The 26,279-nt window shown below is 41.2% G+C and overlaps 1 protein-coding gene across 1 annotated transcript in view; it reads left to right on the top strand.

The window, feature by feature from the left end:
* The window catches only part of fbxl17 (F-box and leucine-rich repeat protein 17), a 236,721-nt gene that overhangs the window by 136,661 nt on the left and 73,781 nt on the right, over positions 1-26,279 (top strand). Inside the window, exon 9 of the mRNA XM_028578848.1 lies at positions 23,748-23,824. Coding sequence (XP_028434649.1) covers positions 23,748-23,824 — 77 coding nt within the window. The remainder of the gene's footprint in view (positions 1-23,747; positions 23,825-26,279) is intronic.

The raw sequence follows: 26,279 nt of genomic DNA, 5'->3' as shown, positions 1-26,279 counted from the left end.
CCTTTGAGAGTGCATAGTCCCCACTGCTGCTGTTGGGGCTTAAAAGAAACATGAGTGAGACTGGGAACAACATAGCAGTGTGTGGGTATTTTTTTTTAAATCTTTTTGTGCAGATGATTGCTACCCACCACCTGCATGAAATGTACAATTGTTTAATTAAAACAGGTTAAGAAATGGTCCTAGATTTCAGTTATAGTTAGGGCAACTGTGCCACGCTGAAATGATTTTCCACAGAATGCGATTTTACCGAAAATATGTTGTTGTTTTGCACCTGGTGCTTTGTGCTTTTTCCCCCACCATTCTTTACTTACCATTCTTCTGCTGATAAAACAGCCTTTTAAGAAGTCAATCTCTTACTGTGTAGACTAAGGAGTCTGTAGTCTGATGCAAACTTTGGCTACATCACTTATTGTAGCACTTTCACAATAAAACCCTTCAGATGATTTGTGATTAAATGCTTTTAATGTGAAGCAGTGGGAAATGTTCAGTTTACCTTAGTAGTATCTTAGCAGTGAAATTACAGAATTGATATGGCTGTAGGGGGAGTCAGACAGCTAATCAGAACAAAGTGAGGCAGCTATATGTTGGATGAAAGTGAGAATGTGAGAATGGAAGTCGAACTACTGTAAACTCCAAACCACTGCAACTTAACCTGAAAGTGTATCTTAGTTATTTCCTCCTGAGAGGGCACAGTGATGCATTGTTACTCTATGTATGTATGTATGCAGGCATGCTTGTTTGTGTTATTAGAGTCAGAGTGCGTAACGTAAACATCGAGCATCCCCACGCCTACCTGACATACAGTAGAACGTGTGTGTGTGTGTGTGTGTGTGTGTGTGTGTGTGTGTGTGTGTGTTTTTTGAATGTATAACATACATACTGTATTTGCTTTATTGCTTCCCCTCTGTGTGCCTCTACTTTCTACTCATATTGGCTGACCCAACTCACCCCTACACGTATGTAATTATGTTGTTGGGAAGGTATCTACATGTCTCCCTCAGGTATGTACATAGACTGTAAAAAGGGTATGTGTGCATGATTACCCGCATAAGGTAACCGTCCTCTTTGGAAATTCATTTTATTGGTTTTGCTGTAGACTCCACGCTCCATGTGGACACAATATTCTGCCCCAGGAGAGGTAATAGGAAAGTAATGACTGCTACAGCCATACTTGGCCAGAGGCAGTGCTGTTAATCTGAACACACAGACACCGACAACAAGCTTAGGCCTCTCAAGCACTAGCTGATGTGATGCTGATTTTGTTAAAGTTATTGATTGTTCCGGAGTATTCTAAACACTAGCTTTGTTTGTTCTCATAATGATATTTCTCCCAAAAGTTTTATGAAGAAAAATATGAATGCGTCGATATTCTGTAAACTTTCCACAATGAAACGGACGTAGTCAGAGCAGCAACAGTTGAAATTGCTACTGTTCTTAATTGGCCCAAACATGTGCAATTAACAATGATTGCAATCAACGGAGGCAGCCCAGAGTTGAGCAGCCCAGTGTTAAGGTATGTTATTATAGTCATTAGTGGCTGCAATTACTATTATACTGCTCTGCACCCTGTATCTTTACCACAGTTTTGCATGTACTTCTTTCCCCCGGGAGCTTGTTGTTTTCATGTGACGAAATCCATCTCTATAGCTGTTATTGTTAACTCATACCAAACAGAAAAGGATCAACTTTTCAGACTTTCTCTCTCTCTGTGCGTGTGTGTGTTTGTGTGTGTGTTTGTGTGTGTGTGTGTGTGTGTGTGTGTGTGTGTGTGCATGTGCGTGTGTGCGTCTGGTGTTTGTTTGTTTGTTAGGGATTCATAACAGTTGGTATGAGGCAGCCTGGCTTATTCAGGCTGACTGGAAAATAGTGAGAATAATCACTGGGTTTATGGAGATGTGTGGTGAAAAATATTTTATAAAAAAAGACAATTTTACATGTGCATACAGACACAGGCTTCTTTCCACCAGTGTGGATAGGCATTTTTTTAAAGCATGACTTTATATATTATTTTAATATACACTATTTATTTTTGTCTAGAGAAAGTATCTCAGTATTTGTCAGAGACAGAAATATAAAGAAAGGATGAACTAGCCTGAGTTTGTATATCATTTTCCTTTTCACTTGTATAGTGTGGGGAGTGCAAACAACAAAACAAGATACCCGAACGCATTAAAACAAAAACATCTACCTGCCCCCCTTCCCACCAGCATCATAACGTAAAACAAATTCCAACAAAGCCTTGTTAAACTGAAATAAGCCTCTCTCGGCATCGGCCTTGGAATTAGTTTATTAGAATATAAACGGAGCCTCAAAAGACTTAAAACCCCATTTTCATAGGGAAATTAGTTTTCAGGGAAGGATACATTGTTCTGGAGATGATGAGTTGGTTATGCACAAAGGGGAATCTTTTTGGCGGGGACTTTTATCAGATCAAGTCGCCACAGGTAGTGGATGTTGGATGACGCTTTTTTGTTTGTCTGGATTAGTTTGCAGATAAAGGCGAGAATAAACAGCTATTCCTCTGTTTAGACTAATTCCCCTCGCTATAGAAACTTGAAATTGTGAGTGCATTTACTATATAAACTTAAACTAGCATTCTTTTGGAGTCAGAAAATGTATATAGATTGCATAGAGTTTTCCCCTTGAAACTAATACAGTTAAAAAGTGCTTAGTTTCCGTAGTTTAGAGTGAATCAGTGAGATTCTCCCTGGAAGAGGTTCCTGACTTATTTATCTGTATTACTCACTTGCGTAATGCCAAATCAATCCAAAAAAAAAAAAAAAAAACTGTGGCAACATCATCCACTATCAAATGTTTTTTTAATGCCAAAGCCTGTGGATTCACAGGAAAACCTTCAATATTAAACTATGATGAATTCACATGAGTTGATGTACGTCAAAAAAGTGCTGCCACTTTTATTTCAGCACTACAGAATTCATATATTCTTACATGCTGCGGTTTCAGTTGTGTTAATTGAAGAAGATGGATAGATGGTCACAAATATGACTAGGAAGGAATGGAAATTGGGGAGAGTAATGAGCAGTGATGGACAGATGGAGCAATGAGGGGAGGCTGAGCTGCTTTTTAGATGGATAGACAGATGGATGGATGGACATGGTGGAAGAATGCAAATGAATGCGTTTCCGGGAGCTTTTGAGGTAGACCACAGTCAGCAGTGAGGTGAGGAAAGACTTTGTTAAAAGTAGAAAGATTGAAAGACAGAAATAGGGATGTAGAGAGCAAGAGCACCCTGTTTGGATCTCAGTGAATGCTTATTGGATTCTCTTCTCTTTCCCCATCTAATAATCCTCTCCCTCACACAGCGCTCACAGGTGAATAACAAAGAGCTTATGGAGGCCATTTATTCATTACATGTCATACATTTGTATCTGATTATCATTCAGAAAGAAGTAGGCTGAACTGAAGATGGAGAGACAGCAGGATGGAAAGGAAATTATTTAGTGTATCTCAAACACACACCATGTTAGATGTATTTAATATGGCAATGTGTGTTGTCTGCCACTACTTGTGTGGATTACAGTAAGACTAGGGACCACTTTGTGGAAGCTAATAGGCATCAAAATAAAGAATACTATTTATAGTATGGCTTTTAATGTACCTTATCTTATTGTCCTTAATTGACCACCATTTTTCTGCATTATTAAAAAAAGGTTCCCTTTTCCTTTCTGGTACTTGTCAATTAAAGTCTGATTCTCGTTCTGATAAGAATGGCAAGACAGCGAAAGAGTGCTACATGAAGATGGCTTACTGATGGGCAGATTGTGGAATGACTGGAGTGATTGAAAGGAGAAGATGGAGTGAATTACAGCTGCAGTAGTTGGCAGTGCGATCATGTCCTTGAGATGAGACTACGTGATGCACACAGCGAGGTGTGGTCGTGTGACATTAATTCAAACATTATCATACCTGTCACACACATCTCACATGGGAGGACATCTGTCCACCCTAGCTAAGTGTTTGGTGTATGCGAACACACACACACACACACACACACACACACACACACACAGAGGTATGTACCATCACACTCCTCTCTTCTACTCAAACAGTTGACTCACTTCCTGAAAGACAAGTGGTATTGACAGAAGTATGCAGTCACGAAAGTACCCTTTTCAGCAGTGTGTGTTTTTGTGTGCTTGTATTCAGGGTTGTATAAGGGGTGTATCTGCCAATGATGGGGTCCACACTCCCAGCTGTTATTTTCTAAGAGCTTGTAGACAAACTCATCACATCCAACACCTTCTCCCATTATGTCCTGTACACAGAGGGTGTGTAAGCATGTGTGTGCGCTGGAAAGCATGCACACAAGTCAAGAGTATCAATTATTTTGTATTTTACCCATGGTTGTCTATGTAGGAGTCATGTTTAGGGAATGACATCAGGTTACAGGTATTTGTGTGTGTGTGGGTGTGGGTGTGGGTGTGTGGAGCGAGGGGCATCCTTTCTTTTTTCTCTTCTTTCTTTTTTTTTTACATTTTCAGTGTGCACAAGTGAGAAGCAGCGACTCCATCAGCGATAGTATTTTTTTCCCAGGGGGAGGCACCTAAGAGGGCCCAGGCACCAGCTTTTGTTGTCAGCTTAGGAAGAGGAGAGCCAGACTGCCAGCCTCTGACAGCCCACATCCTTGGAACCTGTCGAAAAGGTGACACCCAACTCCACCAAGTCTCCGCTCTCAGGGCCATTGTTGTTGCTGCAGACCTCTTTGCTGCTTTTGTGTTTTAGACACTGGAGTACAGATGTCTTTATTTAGAGAGACCTCTCAGACATGGGACCATGTCACTGTAATGGAGGAAGTTGTTCTTCAATGCATACAGTTTCTGTAAACAGTCTTCTCTTTGAGCCCTTAGCTGCTGCATAGTGAGAGTTAGATGATATTCACTTTAGTGGTAACTGCTTTCTGCTCTGCATACTGTAATCTGGTGCATGACATTTAAAATTGATTCATACATATAGTGTGGCAGTGATTGAAATGATGGATGAATGTACAGTTGGCCTGCTCTGAGCCGTGATGCAGGAGACTGCGGAGCAAATTAATATTGTAATTAGTTTAGCATTTACTGTACCATACTTTGTGGTTGCCACTGGATTATCTACATTTTTGTGCAGACTACAGATAACATTCACAACAACAACATCAAAATACACTAAATTCTTACATTTAAAATCTGAGAAAAGAAGTTACATTTGCATATGCTTGCAAATAAACAGTTAACACTAATATGGTACGTGTTTATGGTTTGGGCAGAGGGAGAACTGGAGAGTTTGTGTGTGTGACTGTGCATAAGTGAAAGGAAGACAGAAGAGTGGGGAGTCATTGAGAGGCTCTCATTAGAATAACAAAGTGTTGGTTGCTATTACCTCTGGTCATCAGTGCTCACCTCCTCATTTTGTTGATTCATCAGTAACCATTAAAAAATTCATTTTTTGTTTTTCAAAGGAAGACACTGGTGCCACAACAAATTCTGATGAGGATTGTTTGTGTTGAAGAGTCAGCAGCGTGTTATCTCAAGAAAAGGGCTGAACGTTAGGCTTTCTGACAGGAATGACTCACATGGTTGAATGTGGTTAGACATTTGTGTCAATAAGTAGATTTCTGAAAATTGTGTTTATAGAAATGAAAGGATATTAAATCTTAATAAATGTAGATGTTCATTAAATAACAAACAAATAATGGATCGTAAGGGTTGGCAGGGCCCTTGTGGCCAGCGACTGTGGCCCAGTTTTTATGCAGCCGAGATCATTTGTTGCATGCAATTCCTCTTTTCGTGCCTTCTCTCTACTATCGACTACCATAAATGCAAAAAAATACCCCCCCAAAGTATTGACAATACAAGTCAGGTAATAACATTAGTACATAATAGTACAACTTGTGATATAAGATAGCTGAAAGATGAGTCAAAACAAAACAGAATTAAAAAGCATGAAACAAACAATTACAGTAAATAAGAATGAAACGGACCGAGCTGGGGATGTGGAAAAAAGAAAACCAGAGGAAGGGAAGTGAGAGAGGTAGAGCAAGAAAGAGATGCAGGTCCCTACTGTTCTCTTTATGTATTAGAGGCTGAGCCTCCCCGCTATAATGGGACGGGGGGGATTAGGGGATAATCCACCATGTATTTTCTTTTCCTCCTATCCTCGCTCCTTTTACCTTTCCACTAATTTTCTCCCTCTTACTGTTCTGTCGCCACGAGACGCAGACAAGACCGTGCTAAAGAGAGAATCAGCACAACAATTAATGTGCGTGAATGTGTGCGTGAGTGTGTGCGCCTGTGCATGCTTATATGAGACAACTCCAATGGGAGAATCTGAGAGTCTGAGAATAATTAGCTCCAGTCTAAATGCCACGTCAGCCTTTTCTGGCATCAGTCTGGATAGCAAGCTTTGTGTATGCATATATGTGTGCTTGCACATGTTTTGTTCATGGAATTTGTACGGTGTGTTTCTTAACGTGTGCTTTCCTTTGCATGTTCTTCGCCTTATTCTAAACTGTTTACGTTGAGGTGAACGCTGGCAGACAACATTGCGGTAACAGAGTTTATTCTTTCCCACTGCCCTTGACCAGTCTCTTAACACAAAGAGCAGGCAGATAAGAGAGGATTTACACACAATACTGAAGCCATTAGCGTCTTGCTTTTTCTCTCCCTCTCTCTGGGGTTTGTTGTGTGTTATCAGATCCACTGGGATGTGTGGATGGCAGATTGAATGTCCACAGCCATGGAAAAGGCCAAGGATGTCTAACCTCCTATTCACACGCTGCTAGCCTCATCAACAGAGGGCCCTTTGTCCCACAGCAGTCAAGGAGATGGACAGTACAAGATAATTGCATTTGGACAATAACCCTCTCCTCTGTTTGTTTGAATGTGTACAGTCTCTTTGGGATGAAATGGTAGATGAGTGTGTCTGTGTAGGAGGGGAGGGAGGTAGGGAGGAGGGGTGAGTGATTCTGTTTGTGGGTCTTTGTGTTCCTCTGAATTTCTCTATCTGTATGCAAGTATGAATGAATGGCCTCGATAAAAGATTTTTGGAGCTGTATTCAATAGTGAGCTGTCATCGACTATCTCAGATGTTGAATGCTGACTGGCGAGGACTAGACAGTGAAGTCATAACTTGACTGATAAGATTCTTCTGGAACTGCTATTAAACCCAGAAAAACCAGCAGGAAATACAGCAGTGAAGCCAAATGGATGTGAATGACAGGGAGTGGAGCTCAATGGCAGCATCTGAACTATTAGCTCCAACAGACGCTCACTCATTTCCTCCCATGAGGTCATTCCTCTATGGTCCAAGTGCGCTCTGTTGAAATACGACAGAACATATTCCCATGTTGGGAAGATGTATGGGATGGTGTATGTGTGTACATGTGTTCAAAAATATTCTCCCAATTTGTAAAGTGTATATTTATTCCATAAAATGTCATTCAAAACAGGGACAAGTGTTGAAGTATATTACGTTAACTAATGTTTATTAATGGATGTTTTGAAGACTTGAGTTTGGTTAATTTCTGTCACTGTCTTTGTTTGGTGCAAGAAACCCCAAATTTGGGGATTGTGGTCAAGCTTGGGCGGAGCTGAGGGTGACGTCAACAGAATGATAGGCTGGCACCTAAATACTGTATATACCTATTCAATATTAATATAATATGACATGATTAGGTGATATACATGTATCTCAATATAATGCAGTCCAGTTTATTACCATCACTAACTATGACCTCAATACTAAAACATATGATTTAATTAAAACCTGTATGACTGTCAACACAATCTGAACATTACAGGCATCATAAGAGTAGACTTTATGGCAGCACAGTTGTATTGGATTGCATTAGACTCTACATGTGTACCTAATAAAGTGGCCACTGAGTGTAGTGTAGCCATGAATAATAATGCATTCAGAACCAATAATAATACATGGAAGATAAGAAATAATGTTATGACTTTTTTAATTCATCATGCAGTCAGTTACACACACTAATAAGTTTAATATCAATGACTTGATATATTTATTTGTTTGCTAATTTATTTATTTGTGTGTGTATCATAATGGATCATCTGCTTTGTATGCTTCTGTGGACGCCACATGCCAACAACAAAAAGTACTGCATTCTACTTGAGTCCCAGGTCTAAAAATGTTGTTTAAAGCCCATTTCATATTTACAGTCTGTGTTAAATGTAATTTCAAACTGCTGGATTCCATGTTTTTTGTTTTTTTTTAACAAATAACCGTTAATATAATATGTGAAGTTACCACCTTTGATCGAAAGCACATTGCCTAATCTAGTCCCTCCACACACAAGTTGTGCACTGCATTCTGTCTTCGATCTACTTCACAGCTATGCAGTACTATTGCTTATAGTAAGGGGTTAGGGGGGGTTAGATTGTTTTGGTTTTGTAATGAATAGAATGGTCCGGGGAAGAACATCAGCAACTGTTGTCAATTATTACTACTCTCTATGAGCCATGCTTGACGGAGAAGAATCACAGCTGGCGCCTCGATCACTTTCTCACTCACTCCGCCTTTCCTTCCTCAGTCTTTCTCCCATTCATTCTCCCGTGCTTCTGAGTCCCATTGTGCCTCCGTCTCTTGGCGTTCCCTCCGCCTTTCCTTTCAGACGTTCACCCACTCCATTTAAATCTTGTTTATTCTTGGCTGCACCTTTTATAGTTACATTGTCAGTATATTAATATATTTCTCTTGATTCTAGTATCTCTCCTCTCCCACTTCTCTTCCTCTCCTCTCCTCTCCTCTCCTCTCCTCTCCTCTCCTCTCCTCTCCTCTCCCTCTTCTCTCCTCTCCTCTCCCTCTTCTCTTGCCGTCATATCTTGAGGGTGTAGTGGGGTTGACAGGCAGTGAGCTCACAGTTGTAACCTCCCTGCCACCATGCCAGGCGAGGCGCCACTTGAGGGTTTGGCTGCAGATTGAATAGCTCCCAGAGATGTCATATTCAGACAGCCTCCCTGAATTACATTTCCTGGTCTTCCTGCCTGGCTGCCTGCATGCCTCCACCAATCAAATAGCCTGGAGTTGCATTGTGGCTGCCCATTCCACTCTCCCCCATATTCCCTCTCTCTCTCTTGCTTACCCCCCTGCTCCTCCACTTACCATATCTGGGGTGTGTCCCTCACAGAAATTATTCCTTCAACACTTTTTGGGTGATCCAACCACTGTGAGGCAGACCAGCAGATGGGCGATCTGATTGGCTGTCAGCTTATGTTTATTTCCTTGTTGTCGGGATGTCAGACGAGATGAAACATTGTTTTGCTGTATCTGTCATGTTCTCTCTGTGGGTATATGAGAAATGAGAAAAGTTTAGGTTATAGGACATGTTGTCAAACATATTGGTCCATGGCTGTCAGAGGTGCATACTTATTTAAACACATTTTCTTTTTGACTTTTCTGACCACCTGTCTTTGTTACACACTTCATAACCATCATACCTCAATTCTGCCAGGATTCAACAATGTTATGAGAACCTAATCACCCAGAATAGTGGAAAAAGTGACATAAATTAAAAAAGAATTGGCAACAAAATATGATTACTACGTCTTTTAATGCAGACATTAGGTCACTCACATACTTTGCTGTAAAAGAAAATTTGGCAAGGAAATTATGATCCTAACATTTCAGTAAAAACAATATCTTAAAAGTGTACACTTATATTACAAGAATATACTGTACATACCCAGATGAGTTCAGCTGAAAAATTAAATAATCTTAGCATGTATTTGGCCGAGGCCAGTGATCCTTATTGTGGTTTTCTTGTTACTGTGTTTGACCTGATCTGGCCAGAAGGTGGGTTATGTGAGCTGGAGAAGGAAAGCAGCCCAGTGAGGTTTTATTGTGAGGGAGTGGAAGAGAGCCTGGGCTCATATATAAATTGATTAATGAGGAACAGCTTCATGTGGAAAACAGAATGGATGAAACGCTGCAGGTACACACTTGCATGCGGGACATGTGCATGCAACACACACATGAAAATATTTCTGTGCACACAACTATCCAAGTGCACCCTCTGGAAGTGAATGGAGTTTGGCTTCCTATGCTAACACACAGGTGGTGGATTGGACACGGACACACACACACACACACACACACACACACACACACACACACACACACTCACACACACACACACACACACACACACACACACACACACACACACACACACACACACACACCTCAGGTGGTGGATTGAGCTCCCATGCTGTGTGGATTTGTATCAAAGCCGAGACATAAAACTGAACTGGCAGACTGGGAGCTGTACCACTCCAAGCCTCCAGTCTGCTGCTTTGGGTAGACTTTCTGTATGTATGTGTGTGTGTGTACACATGGTTGTTTAACCATGTGAGAAAGTAATGTATGCAAGAAAGTTTCGCTTGCCCATTAGTGTGTCTGAAAACGTCTTTTTTTATTCAGATCTTTGCTTGTTTTTCAGATCAGCCCTCCAGCTTTTGGTACAGCCCTTTTTCTGTCTGACCTTGGATGTATGCTGGATACTGGAGGGTGCTGAAAAGTTGTTGAATTACAGAGAGTATTATTGTGGTTTGAAATATGTTAGTCTTTATGTGGGTGCATTATCACCCTGCACAATTAGGATTTTCTGAATTTACTCTGGATGACCTCACCTCACATGATGAAGGCGATGAACAAAGCATGGTCAGGTTTTTTACTGTGGTAATGGGGTAAAAAGGAGACATGTGCACAACCACTTACTCATACACATATGGTGAAGCACATCTACACAGGCATATGCATGTCACGTACGCAGACTCACAGTATGCTGATTGTTACGCAGGCATGCAAACATGCTCACATGTCAGTGTGATGCTTATTATGGTTGTTTATGGCGGTGGAAATTAACATTCTCTATGGTTTTCTGTCTTATGTGAGGGGATGATACGGACTATAAATCTACTTGATCTGCGTACAGTGTCATGGCATATTACACACCCTTTAACCGTGGCTTTGCCTTGCAGTGATAGCGATACCACATCATTGTGTCTACACTCATGCAAACTCACACAGTTGGTGTACAAATCCCAGCCGCATAGCTCCCTGGGCTGCCTGTCTCCGGCCCATGCTGAGTGTGTAATGAGCAGAGCTTGAGTAAGATTAAGGCAGATATTGTATGCCGTTGGAGGATTGGTTTCACTTTGAGCCTCAGTGTTGTGGCAGAGCGCACTCCAGTGCTTCTGCTGGCAGGCTGAATGACCAGCAGGATCCCTACTGTTAGTCTCCTGTCATTTGTCATAGCGTTTGCTCGACACCGCTAATGTGTTTCGAGGCAAACACGTACCACCCATCGGGCGTTTTTTTTTTTGTTCTTTGGAAACGTGAACACTGTCGTAAACTGTAAGGAAGCGTGTTGGGATGATGACCATGAAAGCATGAGAAGCAGTGGTAAAGAGGAAAAGATAGTAGGGAAAGAAGAGGGGTTGGTATGGAGGAGAAAGGAGGGGGGGTCTGCGATATGTGATGTGGTTTGGTGTCTCCCTGTGAAGCACAGGGTAGAGGGAAAGTGATTGTGAGAAGAAGGTGGTATTATGGGTAGGAGGGAATGAAGGAAAGTGCACAGGGTTTAGAGAGCGGAGAGAGGGAAGAATAGAGAAAGGCTACAGAGAGAAAAGAAGGATAAACAGAAACAGAAAGGCTGAAAAACAGGGTGAAAAGCACAGGATAAGAGAAAAAAGTGAGAGGGAGGGAGGATGGTAGAGGAAGAAAGAGAGGGTTCAAGGACTGTTATCATCTGGAATCTATAGAGAATGGATGGGCAGCATGAAAAGGCTATAATCACATCCATCAACAACACTGTCTATTAAAGCCTGTTGTTCTGCTTCTACTCTGTCTTCCTCCCTCTGTCTCACCAAACCACCAGCCGTGGTCAATTTGCCACCACACTAAATAGGAGATATTTGTAAGGATGGTGACTGTAATATCACTAGATTTGGAAAAGAAAGAGAACAAAGTCATGTACATTTGAGGTTCCTATCCTCTTGGACTACATCACCTTCCTCGTGTTTTCAGGTGAATGTACAGTTCATTGACATTCACTCTTTTACGAAGACAAAGATGTACACAGACAAAAGAATAGACAAAAGAGAGTGATTAACCTCTACAACACTGTTTGGTACTCTTTATAGTAAGAGTTAAGTTTTTATATACATGTTTACGTTTTTTTAAATGTCCTTATACAGTACATAAGAATAGAAGAGAATATAACTTTATTGTCCACCAAAGTGGAAAATAGTTCTTGGCCCATCTGGCAGCCTAAATACATGTCCCCACACACTCAAATGTTTTACTGTGCAATGCAAGTGGATGCTGGCCACTGCACCTTTTTGACATTAACAGTTCAGAAAATGGCTCTGGTAAAACATTGTCAAGAGAAAAATGGGGGGGAAGTACAAATAGGCCACAGATTATGCACCAGAATTATAGTAGGGAAAAACAAACATGAACAGAATAAAAAAATTTGAAATTAGTTTTGTGACACAAATAAAAAAAAATAATCAAATGTTTTTTTGAAGATCATAATTAAATGCTAAGTTTCCAGATTTTGGGGGGAGGGAGGGGATTAAATAGATGATGATGAGCCCTATTTATACAGAACTACTTATATATACTACTGTATATAAAGACACTTAAACTCCCCTGGACCCCCCTCCGTCTGTCCCCTCACCCATTCTCTGTCCTCCTCTTGCCTAAGCTCTGTCTGCTTAGCCAGTGATAAGCCACTGGAGCGTCGCCTGGTTGAGACTGCTTCAACAAATTCACTTTGCTGTCAAGCTAATAGGATTTTGGTTCCTCAGCCCATGCTATAGATGGCATCTTTGAACATGAGGAGAAAGAGATGAGGTTTGGTGATGAAGAGGCATTATGAGAGAAGACAGCAACTACTCTCTCCCTTTTTTTTTCTAACCTCCCCCGTCCCATCTTCCGTCCTTTCCCTCATCTCCCCCCCCCTCCTATAGCATAAAAATCTCCTCACTTTTTCTTGGCATGGGATCAAACAGTGTGTTCCATTGGGGAATTAATTTAGGATTCTGGCTTTTTCGAGGGGTGTTTGGACCAATGAGCTGGCGAGCCAAGCAACATCTGTTTTCATGAATACCTAATGGCGGTGTGTCACCGGAGTCAAACGCCTGCACTAGAGACGCTCCCACTGTTATTACCATCATGGTTATTTAGCCACCAGTTTCTCATTAGGGGTTTTCTCTTTCTCGTCCCCATGGAGGGAACAATTGGATAAGCAGCTAGTTTTACACTATATGCTTAAGCCCTCTCCCTATACTACAGATTGTTTAATTTTCATGTGCACATTTTATTTGTAGTGCACCATGTGTGTTGTATTGGTGAGGTGTGATACTTTAATAATATGATAACACCACCAAGGGATTAGGAAGGCACTATGTGCTGTAAATGAAACAGGATAAGTCATTGATAATATCCAGCAGAAGAAGGTGTTAGAAATATAGAAATGAGGTGAGAGGAACAATAGTATTAAAGTTCCAGAAATTTGTAGCCTAGTGTTTTGTGTAATAAAAGTTTTCTCGGCGGTGCCACTGTTTTAGATTATTAAAGTTTTAAATTGCTACTCTTGCTCACGTTACTGTGGAGACAGTGGCAGATAGGGGTCATGGACAGGCCAATGTGGGGTCTTCAGACATGAGAGGTCAAGAGTGATTGTTGCCATTCAAGCTTTATAGTTTCTATTATATTTGACAGACTGATCTCATGAAGTGGCGTATGTATGACACGCCAATTCACATACCTTTATTGGCGTGTTATCAAGACATTATACTCGCTTTTTAACATGTTTATCAACACCGTTTGGCCTCCATTGACTCACATTACCATGCGATTGCGTGTGAATTGACGCCGTAGTGCATAGTATGAAAGGCCGAAAAGCCGCGTAGGGAGGTTGGGTGGGGTGGAGGATGGGTAAAACACAGGACTTTCACGCAGGAGAGCGGGGATCGTGTCCCGCGTGTGAAGTTTCCTTTGTGTCCCGCGTGTGACGTTTCCTTTCCACATTTATTGTTGGCTTCAGAAAGTGCCATGTGGCGTGTATGTTTACGCTGTGACGTTGCAGACTGTCGTCCGCTGTATACAGCGTAGACATACACGTGGATAGCTCAAATTGCATACAGATAACTAACAGGAAAGTGGTGTGTATGTTTACGCGAAGTCATGATGTCATGTTGTATTTGAAATGAAATTTGAAACCTTGGATACACGCACATATATTCACCTTTTCTAGTTTACTTACCGCTCAGTGCTGTGACCTCATCTTGGCAGTTTTTGGGCTCTGTTTTCCTGGAACAACATTTTCCAACTTAGCAATTGTATGTGTGTGAGTGCGTGTGGTACTGATGATTGTTATACTAGACATGTTGAACTAGTTTCATGGACGACCTAACGTCTCGTAAAGTGATGAGACAGAGTGTGACGATGTGATCTGACATAGCTGTGGTCGTAGTGCGGTTGTCGCGCTCCAACCCTTTTTATGCTCTCTTTCCTTTCACACTCCTCCTTTTTTCAGTTTTTTTCTTCTCTCTTCTGGTCTCCCTCCCTTTGGTCTTGCTCTTTATCTACATCATGCTCATGTTGTTTTTTTAGTATCACTTTTAGTCCAGGGTTGTTGTTGTTGTTGCTGTTGCCTAGTCTTCTTATGTCGTTTCACTCTCAGGAGGAAAAATATAAAGTATTGTAACTTTTGAGTAGAAGACTCTGAACAGCCTGAGTGACATAAAGCTACAATGTGTGCTAAGGGGATATAAAAGGATGACGGAAGCCACACTGGAAAGCACACATTTTCTCCATCGATCAGCAACCCTGTCCAGTTCGGTAGCTGCTGTGTCTACTCTCCCAGAGTCTTTAGAACAGTGTGAGTCCATTGATTAGGCTTTGTCATCCTGGTGTGTGTGCTGGTACACCAGCAATCCTAATGAAGCCGAGTCCACCCAGCCGAGCTGCAGGAGCAGTGAGCAGTAGCACCAACAGCTCATTCGTTCTCAACAGGAGCCGACTTATGAGGCAAATTCAGCATAATTAAAGCCAGTCTGTGTAATTGAAGCATTTCTCTCTCTATCATAGAAGCAAGGAAATTACACGCTGCAGTATGACTTATGGGGCCATTGTACAGAATTTGTTGTGGTATAATTTAGTGGCCTCCCACCCTCTCATCCTGTCCTCCCCCGTTCTATCTTCATCCCCCTTCTCCCTTCCTCTTCATATCCATTAGCCTAATGAACACCCTGCAATTTCCTGCCACCGAGACAAACCCCGGTACACAGTATTGTTCTCCTCTCTTTTCTGTGTGTGTATGCATATCCGAGTGGCATGCACACACTCCTGCATGTGTGTACCAGTGTTTGCATGTCGTTTGTGTGTTTGATAGAGAAAGCAGGCAGGAGAGAATGCGTTGGTAAGCTCTCATTAAAATAGATGGCGGTAATCAAAGTGCAAGGCAATTAGCCATGGCTGAGTGGGTGGAGGGTGTACACTGTGCATTACCGTGTGCCACTGTGTCAGGCCTATTGGTAAACATCGTGATAGTTCACCTCTCTCTGCATGTGGACACGAGGCAGAAGAGTTACGATATGCAGCCCTGAGGGGAACGTACACCTCAATTTATCACAGACTGGCTGTTTTCTTTCGTGCCTGAAACAATTTTCTGTTATTAGCTGCTACTTATTGGTTTTATTATCTGCTCTGAAATCAGAAATCACATTTTTAATGAAATGCTATAGTGTATTTTTTGACAGGATTTCAGAGAAATAGGGGACTGTTTCGAAAACAAAAAGCAAAAAAAATAGATAAGATAGATAGATAAAAATAAGAATTGAATGAGCCAATTATAGACAAAAGTTACTTGATAAGATTTTATTCTAAAGAAACCAAAATAGAGGTTCTCGCTTGTGATCACAATGTTGTATTTACTTTGTTTTTAGGGAACAAATCAAAGTTGTGTCCTATAAATTGCCCCCGCTTCCCCCTCCTGCATGTTTCAGAAATGAGAGAAAGCAGATACGTCCACTGCTTTTATTCCCAACAGTGACTTCTATCATGGGAAACGTTCTTCACACATCGGCAGAGCTCCACTAACTAACACACACACACACACACACACACACACACACACACACACACACACACACACACACACACACACACACACACTCTGTGTCAACTCAGACCTGAGGCAGTAAGTGTTATCACCATCTGCCACGGGGCAGTGCTCATCTTCTCCTGAGTTATTTATTGTGTTATGGCTGCAGTGGGCTGACCGTGGAGGCAGATAGGGGCATGGCATTGCTTTACAGAACCCAGTTGTTCATTTACAGGTCAGTATCTCACTTGGTTGTCCTCTGGGAAACTGCTAAGACGCAACAGAGGAAAGAATTGCAGATGCAGAATGAAGAGCTATCAGAGATCCACGTGTGAGTGATGTCAAGCCAGTTTGTTTCCCTCTGGCAACTGAGGGGCTGCTTTAGAATGCTGTTTGTGCATGTGCATCACAGACGCCCGTCAGTGTTGGCAAGGCAACAGGCTGTCCATTTGGATTACCTTAAAGAGAATAACTGCCACTTAACCTCACAAAGTGCTTAGTTGGCTTTCCCCCCCTGGTTTTTGATGGACAAATCAGCTGGTTTGTTAGGGAGACTTGTTTTTGGAGATGGTGGAAATGTTGGCTGATGCTGTATGTAATAACAGTCATGACTGGTGAATATACAAGTGAAAAAAAAAAAAATATATATATAAATATATAAATGAAATCTCTCCAGAAGTCTTATCCACTCACTTTTATTTAATCTATACCTCTAGAACTACTAAATGGCCATTTGCTCAGAGTAGAACTCCTGCCGTCTCTATATTGAAACTTTTGCCATTCGAGAAGTACTAGAAGTGTTTTACTCTGCAATTACTGAATACTTACAGCTGAAGAAAATGCATTTAAAGGACCCAACCATCACTGAAGATGAGAGGAGACAGCGGCACATATTAGGGCCTTGGTGTTTCTGCTTTCTGTTTCCTGGGTTAACCTGAAAAGTGTTCTCATCCAGTGCTCGCCTCTCCTTTCCCAGATAAAAAAAGAAAGCAACAAAAAAAGCACAGGTTGGACAGGAAAGCCGAGGATGATGGGCATTTATGGCTCCAGTTATGACCCCATCGGCACTTTTTTGAGCAGGCTGATGACAAGCTGCTGGAATGCCCCGCCGTTTTGCCGAGTCGTTTGAAAACATGATTAACGGGGGTGGAACACAAAAGGGATGCAATTCTCATTTGAGCGGTGGGTACGGCAGGCTAGCCTGGGAAATCATCCAGGCCCTAATTGCTGAAGCAGACCCTGATTCAGACGACTGGAACGTACACACACAAAAACACACAAGTCAAACACACATAAATACACAGGCTAAAAAAGATAGGGATACAAAAAAAAAAAAAAAGGTGTGTCTTAAAGTCTTAGCTTCTGGATTTATAATTTTCTGATTTTATCAACAATAAACAAGTATGGGATATGTCTGAACTATTTTTCATGGTTTCATTAAAGAAGCTTCAATAGTAAATGGGAGCTTTTTCTAATGTGTGAATGTCGAACCTGTGAAATAAATGCCATACAAAGATACAAAAAATTAAATGTGGATGTTGAAGCGTATGTAAACAAGCTTTTTTAATTTAATTTAATTTTTCTATTTTTATTTATTTATAGGACATAACATCCACATCAAAAAATTTGACAAAACCAAAAAAGACTCGATTACTGTGATAGATCTATTTATCTCAGGCAAGTTTCACTTCTGTTGAAGTTGTTCTTTCTGTATTTTAGAAGAATTTTAAGATGAGAAAATTAAATCTGACACGGAACGACCGCTTCACCGATATTTTGTTTAGAGCACAATTTAATTGTATCCCAAATCAGCAACAGAACAATAGTCCACACATTATCAGGGGGTCAGCAATTTCAAAAGCAATGAACATGTTCCCTCTCATTCAATAAAACCTGTATTGCTCCATTTTAAGATTGTTGCTTTGCTGCAGTATGAAGTATTTGCTTACTGAAGGGCTCTTTTGAGGTATTGGATAGTTTTACATCCATTTATATTAGCCCAATGAAAAAAGTCTTAAAGTTTTTTTTGTCCGGTGGATTCCAGAAACTCAGTGTTGCACATCGTCTGAGGAAGCAGCACCATGCTTCCTTACACTTGTGTATGGATTTATGGGTGATATAAAAAAAATTTACAGCAAGAATCATTTTGCAAGAGCGTTCTCCTCAGAAGTATAAACCCCCGTCTTGCCTTGCTCTCCTCCTCTTTGCTGCTCCGCCCTTCCATTTCATTAAGTCTAAAGACAGCCATGGAAGTCTGAAGTGTCTCGTCTGTCACCGCTGCTACATCCTCCTCCTCCTCCTCCTCCTTTTATGTTTTCAACCTCTCCCTAGACCTTCAACCGCTTTTCTTTATGCATTTCATGCTTACTTTCTTTCTTTTTCACCCTCTTCTCTCCAAAATCATCCATTTCTATTTCCCTGCTCCTTTTGTGTGGCTAGACAGCCATGTAATTGTGGGACGCGTGAGGAGCGGGATGAGACCAAGCCTTGTGTTGGTCAGCATCGTGCTAGTACCCACCTACAGTCATTCTCCCAGCAGCGTCTTTGTTCCTGCTCCATTGTGATCGGCTGGCTAAAGTGAAGCGTTACACATGTTGTTTGGCTGGAAGACTGTCTGCAGTCTTTGTGATAAATATGGACCTCTGTTTCTCTCAAGTATTGTTACTATTCTTCCTCCTGCTACTTGTCTGCTTGGATACCTCTGGCTGTGCTGTATAAAAGATTAGCTTCACTTCTGAGAGACACATGCACACATTCACACAAGCACAAACAACACACTGCGTAATGACACACACACACACACAAACACTGGGTTGTTCTTATTCCTTTTGTCCCTCCTTGTCCCACATCTTCTTGTTGAGCCTCACTGTAGACTCTTTCTAGTTTGCTGTGTATAGACAGTTCAGTGAGGTGCTTGGAAGTCTCCTTTGTTCCACAGCAGTTTTTGTTTTAGCGAAAATTAACTTATTTTAAATGTTTTGGACTCAAAATGGCTGATGTATTAAATAAGTAACACAGGGCTGAAGTCAAAAGACTGCACAAGAATGAATGCACAAATATCTCTGTTGATTTCTGTAGATGGTTGTAATGCTGTAAACAGATTTGGTATTGACAGCACTAACCATTACGTTGGAGTTTGGATTAATTAGATCATTTTAAGTAACAGGATACCAGTCAAAAGAATGCTACAACACAATAAACAGAAATGGAAAATGGCAAACAAAAAAAGCATACAGTACACAATGTACATCTTAAATAACCATTCACATTTTCTTATTTAAAATTAATTTAACTTTTAGTTTTATGAGTATGGCAACAAGCTCATAGAAGAGATTACATTTGATCAAACTGTGAGGTAGGATTAAGGGATGATCACTAGGCTTTGTCAAGGTTTAACCTCTGGTTGTACAACAAAACACACGCACACACACAAGTGTGGTGAATTGTCCTATAGGGGAGCTTAAAGCCCAGTGTAGACCTCAGCTTTTTTTAAATATTGGCCAAGGCTTTACAAGTCCATAAAATCCCATATTACAGAAGATAGAAAGTGATTTTCAAAAGGCTTTGCTAGTTTTGGAGAGTGTTGATAACTCACTAGAGATCCTTGCTGTGGGGATGAAAGTGAAGAGGAAACTACGTACAGTATATCACTGTCTGGGCCTTGACTAGAAAGTCCATTTTCCTAACCTTCAGTATAGTACAGATGTGATAAATCCCTCTGATAATGCTTGTCTACCATTTCTCTTTTGTTATTCAAGAGCTTCTCAGAAAAACTCTTTACAATGATACTATTCAGTGCACATGGGGGGGGGCACAGTAGTTTTGAAAAGCTAAATTCATTTTCAGTAGTCTATACACTGTATGGAGCAGAGGTTTGGCAAATATGGTCCAAGAGCCAATTGTAATTCTGGGAAATAAAAATGGATGTTAAAAAACATCTAGGCTCCTCAGTCAGTCAGTCAGTCAGTCAGTGGCATATCCACCTCAATCTACACTACTTAGCTCGTCATACCTTCGGGCCTCATTTACATGTAAAGAAGACCCTGGGAAATGCTTAGTTAATCACAAGATAAATTAGCGCTGATGTATTTATCATGATTTCAAAGCAACATAATTGATTTTTTAAAACTTCAAGGAAAGAGCAATAATGTATCAGCAATTATAGTCTTTTTTTCTCCAAATGTAATAAAAATATATATCTGCATCTCCACCTCTTTAAGTTGTTTATATGTTGTTATGTTATATCCGTTGGGACTGACTATTTTTGAAAATAGAATTCAGCCTCTTATCCTTCAGAGTGGATTCGAACAAAGGCTAAATTCTTTGGCAGGCAGCATTAGCTGGCTGGCTACGAAACAAAATTAAACATAAAAGATGTTTTAGGGTTAAGCAAAGTCCTCAAGGTCCAGCTGTGTGGCTCCAGTAATTCAATTTAGATAGAAAATATGTGTATGACTTTCTGTTTAAAGAAGAGAAATTACCCGGACATGCCAGGAACCAAACCTTGATTTTGTTTGTATGCGACTGTAAGAATGAGATAGAGCGAGAGCAGTGACAGTTTTATTATTCACCTCTAGCTGTTTGCGCCGACAGCACAGTGACAGTGAGCCAAACACATAGTGACCCCTGATGGTCCCCTCTCTCCCTCCTGCCTGCCGGTTACACTAATCGCTTAAAATGCCGTCCCTTAGTTGTCATGGAGACTGTTTTATTAACCTTTTTATTGGAAAAAGTGGCCTTGAGCTGTATATTAGCTAGCTACATAACTATATATAAAATGCTTTCTCTGGACTTTTTTATGCATCTATAATATTTATGAGAGCATATTTTGTGGTTGCAGACAACTTGCTTGACTTTCTCACTTCATTCACTTGTCATCATCATTTCCTCCTCATCTTCTTGAACTCCTTCGTCTTGCTCATTTTTCTTTTTGTTCAAAATTATCCTAATTAACCTTCCCCTTACAACTTCCCCTTCATTTTGCCATCTTGTACCGTCTGTCTGTCTCCTCTCCTCTTCCACTTACCCTCGTTTGACTACACTTCTTTTTTTTTCACAGTTTCCTGAATCTCTGCTGACACACCTTCCAGTCTACCTTTTCTCCTTTGTTTTTCTTTCTGCACCTTATTTCCCCCTCTTCATCTCACATTGTATTGCCGTCATTACGATCCTCCACATTTTCTTTGTCACTTCATTAGTTCCTCCTCCTATCCTCTCTTCCTAATACTCCATCCCTCATACCTGCATCAGCTGCATTGTCCATGTATTTCCTCATTCTTCTCCTTATCCTACCTTTCACTGCTCATTCCTCCCTTTTTCAGCCTCACAAGCAGCTTCTCCACCTTGCTACGCTGTTGACTTGCTCTCCACTCTGCATCCTAATGTACTCCTCTCAACGTTATCTCCTGGAGCATTGCCTCTATCTAATTGTTCAGTATGCACACCATGTCCAACTGGGGCTTTTGTCACAGGCTCTGTACATTACTGAAAGCAAGCAGATCACTAATTCATGTCAGCGGTGCCTTGTGGGGTTTGAGTGGAGGTGGGTGGGAGCTTGTTGCTTCTTGAAGGCCTTTCATGTGGCGTGCCTTAGCCATCACATCTTGCACCTCTGCTCCGGCCTCCCTTGTCTTATCTGCCGTCTCCTCAGTCCTCTTATTTCACCTCACTCTGGCCTTAATAATGGCCCCTTACTCCTTCTTCTTTTTCTACCTTGTTTCCTTTGCTCTCAGTCTCCCATGATTCACCCCTTCTGTCTCTTCAACCTCTAGTTTCTGTATAGAGATTTCTACTCATTCTGTTTCCTGCTGTACTCGCGTTCCATCTTTCCTCACTCCCTCCCTCATTCATTGATGTCTGATCTAATTGCTTTTGCTCTGACCCTGGGGACCCAAGCACATTGTAACAAGCCCCCAGTGGATGCACTCCGCCTCGGCCTTCGTGGCTGCATCACCGTCACCGACTCTTCCCAGTGCATTCATTCATTAGCAGCTCTAATGCCAGAGCCCCAAGACACAGGGCATGATATTATGAATCCCACTGGCTTAACTGAATCTAATCTAAATTGGGTTAGGGTTGACCAATTGCAACAGGTCTTTTTCTATTTTCAAGAGTGGAGATTTTCTTATCCACATCTCAGAGTGGGCCACAGAGAGAGAGAAAGGAAGAAGGGCAGAATGGCGTTTGAGGCAGGGAGAAAGAGTGTAAAATAAAGGTAGGAGGAGAAAACAACAACCTGATAACATGGAGAGGCTCGCAGGTCCACTGCAACAGAAATTTAATAGAAAAGGTGAAATATGAAGATGCAGCCCAGTAAACTAACGCAGACAGGCCAGTGCACATTTTAACACTCAGAAACAAGGATTTTGGAAATATGACACACATTTTAACTTTTCTCTCACTGGCATCTTTTCCTCCTTGATCCTACGGTGTGATATGTCACACATCAAGTGACATCCATGAATTGTGCCATCTTAAATGAATCCTGGATCAAAAACATGCTTTGTTGGAAAGGAAATTTCGCTGTACTGACTTCCCTGTTGATCTGCATGCTATTGCCTCTTCTGTTTGCTAGATAGTGAGCATGTGGCATAAAAAAACATGAAAGAAGAGAAGCTCAAATTCTCACGCAACACACTTGGCCCAAGGGTGAGATAAGCCAGTAGATATTGAGTGAATATGAGCAATGCATTTTAGAAAAACTCAGTTGTCAGTCATATTGTGTGAAAGTGCAGGAGCACAGCACACAATATTGTTCCCTGTTTCACTTTGACATGAAGCTCAATGATAGAAGACAGCTCAATATCACTTTTTTTCCACCTCTGCTTTCACATTAAAACAAGAGCTGTAATGTGTGTGTGTGTGTGTGTGTGTGTGTGTGTGTGTGTGTGTGTGTGTGTGTGTGTGTGTTCTTGTCTTTTTTGTCTCATAAATATTCATGATAGAACACCAGCATAAAGATCAAAACATTTTATCCTGAAGGTTAATGGGTCAAATGCGTTGATCAAAATGTAGTTGTTGCACATACTCCTCTCATTAGAGGCATTTAAAGAGAATCATTTGATACAGATTCTCTGATCTTCCCCTTGGCCCTCCCTAGTGTATACTCTCTCTCAACACACACATAGATACACACGCACACACTCTGTAGGTCCTTTGGGCTCAGGCACTGGGCTGAATGCAGATATCCCTCTTTGAAGCTCACTATATACAGTATGTGGGTGCACAAAAACACACACACATTCTTGCGCTGTGTTAGTGCATGCTTCCTTAATCAGCTCAGGTGTTTAATTATTGATGTATGTGTTAAAAAGAAGTAGAATATGTTAGCAGTTGTGACTCTGCAGCTGTACTGTTAAACCTTTACTGTGGAGTAATTGTGTGTGTGTGTGTGTGTGTGTGTGTGTGTGTGTGTGTGTGTGTGTGTGTGTGTGTGTGTGTGTGTAACAGAGGGAGTTTAAGAGAAATAAGCCCTTCTATGTGTGCATGCATTTCAGTGTTTTTGAGGCAGGTCAAAAATTGTCTTCAAGCTAGAGTGAAACGCAATATACCAGAGTAAATTTGCGTCAGGTGACACTTTAAACTTTTGTTCTTTCTCTGTGTATCTCTGTAGGTGTGTGGAAATCATTGCCAAGGAGGGGAGAAGTCTGAAGGAGCTCTATCTTGTGTCTTGTAAAATCACAGACCACGGTAGGATACTTTCAATCACTGTCCCTTTGTTGCAGTCAACCTCCAACATTATTGTCATAACCATTATTACCCACTGTCACTACCCTTATGAGACCTGCAAACAGTAAAAATATGATTGAAAAGTTTCATACAGAAAACATTTATGTTCGCTGGATCTCTTTAGTGCAGTTCATAGAGGTTCATATTGTTGTCTTTACTTTAAGAAGACATTTTAAGTCTTGAAACAGACAAGTTGGTTGGTGACAGCTGCCTTTTTGTGAATTCATATGTTAAATATTGTGACTTCAGTAGCAGCATTGTCTCAGAGCACAGTATATGACGTATGCAATGTGGATTAGATGTGTTTTTACTGTCTGACATGCTGATGCTGTTTCCTTCCCAGCATACAGACAGGCAGTGTTTTTATCCCTCAAGTATCGTCTCCCCTTTTTCTTTTGTTTACACCACCTCCCTCCTCTGCTTGATTCCATTCTGCCATATGTTTTGCAAAATATTTAACTCTTTTATCAGCTACACTACAATGCACATTTGGAGTACTTAAGTCCTGAAGCATCAGGCGTTGCAATGCTGACTAACGCTGCTTGCATGAATTATTTGATTCCTTGTGTGTGTGTGTGTGTGTGTGTGTGTGTGTGTGTGTGTGTGTTTTAGTTGTTGCAAAGCCGTTTTGTGTGTTTTTGTATGTGTGTACCCTGGGAGTTCCACAAATGAAAGCTACCAGCTGTGTAGCCAACTACTGCTTCATGGTGTCTACTATTTTCAAGAGGTACTTAATATAATACAATCGGAAGTTATTTTTGTCACATACTTTCTGATTATCTTTGTAAATCAGAATACCCATTGTGCTCAAAAGACAGTGAAACCTGTTTGCTTGAGTTTGATTGTTAAGGTGAGTTTAATTTGACTTTTGATTCAAATAAGTTCTAGTGTCCTGACCTGTTTTCCCTTCCTTATGCTAATCATCGTTGTCTGAATAAATCACCTATTTAAAGGGGTGATAGAATGATTATATAGGGTATTTCACACTGTTCTTTAAGGTCTCCTAATAGGGTATTTAATATTGGTTGGGCTGAAAATGGCCCAGGTGCTATTTTTTTTTGCCCTTATGCATCCCTGTGTAATGGCTCTATTTGGAACGACAGCTTTTCTTCCAAATATGATATGCTCATGAATATTTAGATGAGCTGCGCGCTGATTGGTTGAGGAACCACATACACAATACATTGGAGACGATACAGCAGTTCTCATATTTCAGACACACACACACACACACACACACACTGCTGCCCTGCGCACACACACACACACACACAAACACAGACACACATACACACTGACACACACACACACCACTGCACAGCGCACACACACAAACACAGACACACTGTCTGTTACATGCCCAGGCGCGAGCTGCAGCGGCTAAAACAGCCGAGACAAAATAAAAAAGTTTCGACACTTTCATTATAACTAATGTTGTTCTAACGTTAGTCTTGCGACATAACAAAATCACAACTCACCATGTAGCTAGTAGGCGCGGGGAGAGGAGAGTGAACCCCTGCAAGCCTGCCCTCTGCGGCGCTGCGTTAGATCAACAACTCCCTCTCCATTGTCAAATATACTCGTTCTAAACCCTTTTCTCTGGGCCAGTAGGCTATTCCGTTGTACAGTCTGGAACACTGCATTTACGACCGTGGTTCTTTTTCAGTATCCTTGTAAAACCTCCAAACTTTCTTCTTTTCTAAAGTACACTGCGCAGCTCGTGTGTGAGAGCCTGACAGAGCTCCAGCTCAGCGGGTATGTGAAGGGGGAGAGGCCGACAGGGAAGGCAGCAAACCCGGCCAGCAGCCGCCACCTGTTCCAGCAGATTGTGGAGCTTGTGAAATCCGACACTGTCTTACCAAATTTGCAATTATCCATCAATTTTCATAAAACGGCCCATATTTGAGCTTTACATAGTTGATTTCTGGCATAAAAAATTCTCAGAAGGGAATTTTGTAATGGAATAGCAGAGATCTGCACGACCTAGATTTAGAAGACTAACTGACCTCAGATCAGTTAGTGGCCTAGTATGTAAATTTCGGGGCGTTACAAAGATAGAAGGTAATCTTTATACCTGCTTTTTGTGTTGGCTAATATTGCTTTAGTTGCTTGTTTTTTAACTTGCTGTTGTCTGAATGATAAGCCTATTGAACATTGCACAAAGTGACTAGTGAGATAAGAGACAAACGAGCCTTTTACCCATTACTCCCTGGGTGTTTTCTTGAGAGCTTAGGCTGGGTCCGGAGCTGGTTTTGTGTTACCCTGTAAAGCCCGTTGAGATATTGCATGTGATGTTGGGATGTATAGATGAACTTGACTTGTGTGATGCTGTATTATACCCTTTCCATACTGGGGGCCGATGTATGATTTGGATGTGTCTTTCATAATCAAAATACAGAAATTTGTTTCAGTTTCA

The sequence above is a fragment of the Perca flavescens genome, chromosome 5, assembly GCF_004354835.1.
Source record: "Perca flavescens isolate YP-PL-M2 chromosome 5, PFLA_1.0, whole genome shotgun sequence".
Lineage (NCBI taxonomy): Eukaryota > Metazoa > Chordata > Actinopteri > Perciformes > Percidae > Perca > Perca flavescens.
Note: the sequence above shows the minus strand (reverse complement) of the source record. Positions and strands in the feature narration are given on the sequence as shown.